Raw genomic sequence first — 2,500 nt, 5'->3', positions numbered from 1 at the left:
TGTAGATATATATATATATATATATATATATATATATATATATATATATATATATATATATAAAATATCAGTTAGAGCACCACAGCTATGAACTGTTTCATACATTCCTCCAGCCTCTCCTTCTGCACTGTCTGCCCCCCCCCCCCTTTCTTTTTTTTCCAATTCCAAGTAGGCAGCACTTGAGAACCCTGAGACAATGTCAGAGCAGTAATAACGCTTTGGGTCCGGCATCGTGAGTGGCATTAGCAGCTTAACCAAAGTCCTCTTGTAGCCCGACAAGGAGCCTCTCATTTTAATTGCAGCTGATCTCTGAGGAAAGTCCTACCTCTCGAAAAAGAAAGGATTTAGCAAAGAAGAGGAAGTCTCCAAGGGACTGGTGCTCTCTGTCTCTCACTTTTTTGTCTCACAAACACCCCCCCCGGTCTCTCGACTTGTATCTCTCTCCCACACGTACGGATCCGTCGTGGACTTTCCTCGGCTTCTGCGTCAGAATGACGGGGTCCTTCTCTGTGTGTTGCGTATGTGTAGACCTACCTGTGGCATGAAACCATCCCCTTAAAAACCAACCGCTTGCTTTCGCATGACTCGTGTTCATACAAGGATAAAACCCTCACCTGTCTATCTAATCTCGATTTTTTTTTATTTTCTTTCGCAACTTTTTATATATGAGCCGCCTCAAGATATTTATTTACATATCGTCTAAACCTGCTATTGTGGTCCCGTCGGCGCTGTGACGGTTTACACGGATGACGTGTCATAATCCCAGGCGTCTGGGGCAAGCAGATTTCTTGGGGCTTTTTATTTGTAGAAAGGAAAACCATACCCGTGATTGACTTTCTCAAAAAACAAAATTCTTCCTTTGGTATTTTACTTCTCAACGTCATGCACTCGATGGTGGTGTGATGCAACACAGTAATAACTAGAGATGCACCGATATAGGCGATACGGCCGATGAAGCAGGTGGTAATGACCCCATCACACAAGGGGTTGGAGTGGTCTGACCCTGACCCCCAAAAGAAAGTCAAGTCGGGATCTTCTTTTAAACTCATATGACTTGGGTTGCCTGCTATATGCAGGCATATCTTAAAATCTACAGAAAACTTCAAAGTTCAAACTGATATTTCTCCTGTCATGTCCCAAAGACACAAAAACACATTCCTCTTCCTGAAGGAACCTGTTATATTGTCCATCGTACAATTAATATTTAACGATCGCTGTCCTGGAGAGAATAACAGTCTCTTCTTGTAATGTCTAACAAGGTTGGAGAGACTTGGAGAGGATTAATGGTCCACTCCTCCATGCAGAACATTTTAAGCTCCTGGAGATTGCCTGGAGATCGGTGAGGACGGTACCGCTTGAAATACCATGGAAATAATTTTGGACCTCAATACTTCTGTGGTCGCTGGGACTACGGTTGCAGCGATGGCCTCGGGACTGCGATCACCACGTGCAGTTTTACACTCGGGTCTCCTTTAGTGAACACTGGACGAGTTCAACAAACAGACTTCATGTTATACCGTAATGACCTTTCTTTGACTTTCACACTATCCGTCGTGACCCAGATGACGACGGGTTCCCTTCTGAGTCCGGTTCCTCTCAAGGTTCCTCCCTCGTATCGTCTCAGGGAGTTTTTCCTCACCGCCGTCACCACCGTCTCGCCCAATAGGGATAAACTCACACGCTTAAAATCTCCATCCTGTGTTTATATGTTTCTGTGACGCTGCTTTGAGACGACGTCCGTCGTATAAAGTGCTATACATATATCATAAAACTGAATTGAATGGAATGTTTTTTAGGCTACGGTCAGCATTTTACACATTATACCACAGCACGCATGCTACATAAAACCGAAATCCTACAAACCCGTCTCAGATATCCGCAATATCCTAAAACGTTTTATTTTATTACAGATTTTATTCGTGTTCGTTACAATTAGACGAACCGCTGGATGAACGATGGAGAAAGATGATATGAAATACCAGTGTATTTAAGAGTCATCCTGGGTGGATATATGATAATACGGGGTAGCGGGAAACAGATGTCTGCAATATGGTATTTGTATACTGGTAACCTTTTTGTCGGATATTATTTTCATTATATATTTGTTCTACTTGGATCAAGTTTTATATTTATTATCGCCGTACTATACCGCTATAGCAATAAAGTTTTGAGAATCTGTTCAATGGGAAAAAATGTGGTTTGGGGTTTTTCATACGAGCAAGAGAGAGAGAGAGAGAGAGAGAGAGAGAGAGAGAGAGAGAATGCAAATCTACTTCTGAGAGGTTTTACCTGAAAGCGCCGCATGTCCCGTGGGTTACCGGCGTTCTTCAAACAGTTCTGGTTACATTTCAGGAAGAACTTTAGGAAGAACCTGGGGGAGGGACAGAAATAAAAGGTCAGAACAAGTAATGGAAGCCGGTGCGAGCTTTTGAAGCCGTGCCATCTAATACATTCTACATTCAGAAGGACAGGGTGGAGACACCCGACATATAATCCCACT

General features: G+C 43.0%; 1 protein-coding gene across 2 annotated transcripts in view; it reads right to left on the bottom strand.

Moving 5' to 3' along the window:
• ebf1b (EBF transcription factor 1b) overlaps positions 1-2,500 on the bottom strand; it is a 108,438-nt gene that overhangs the window by 40,156 nt on the left and 65,782 nt on the right. For both annotated transcript variants that reach the window (XM_017492888.3, XM_017492889.3), the window contains exon 7: positions 2,290-2,371. In XM_017492888.3, coding sequence (XP_017348377.1) covers positions 2,290-2,371 — 82 coding nt within the window. The remainder of the gene's footprint in view (positions 1-2,289; positions 2,372-2,500) is intronic.

The sequence above is a fragment of the Ictalurus punctatus genome, chromosome 18 (genome assembly GCF_001660625.3).
Source record: "Ictalurus punctatus breed USDA103 chromosome 18, Coco_2.0, whole genome shotgun sequence".
NCBI lineage: Eukaryota > Metazoa > Chordata > Actinopteri > Siluriformes > Ictaluridae > Ictalurus > Ictalurus punctatus.
The sequence above is the reverse complement of the archived record's forward strand: the minus strand, read 5'-3'. Positions and strand labels throughout refer to the sequence as shown.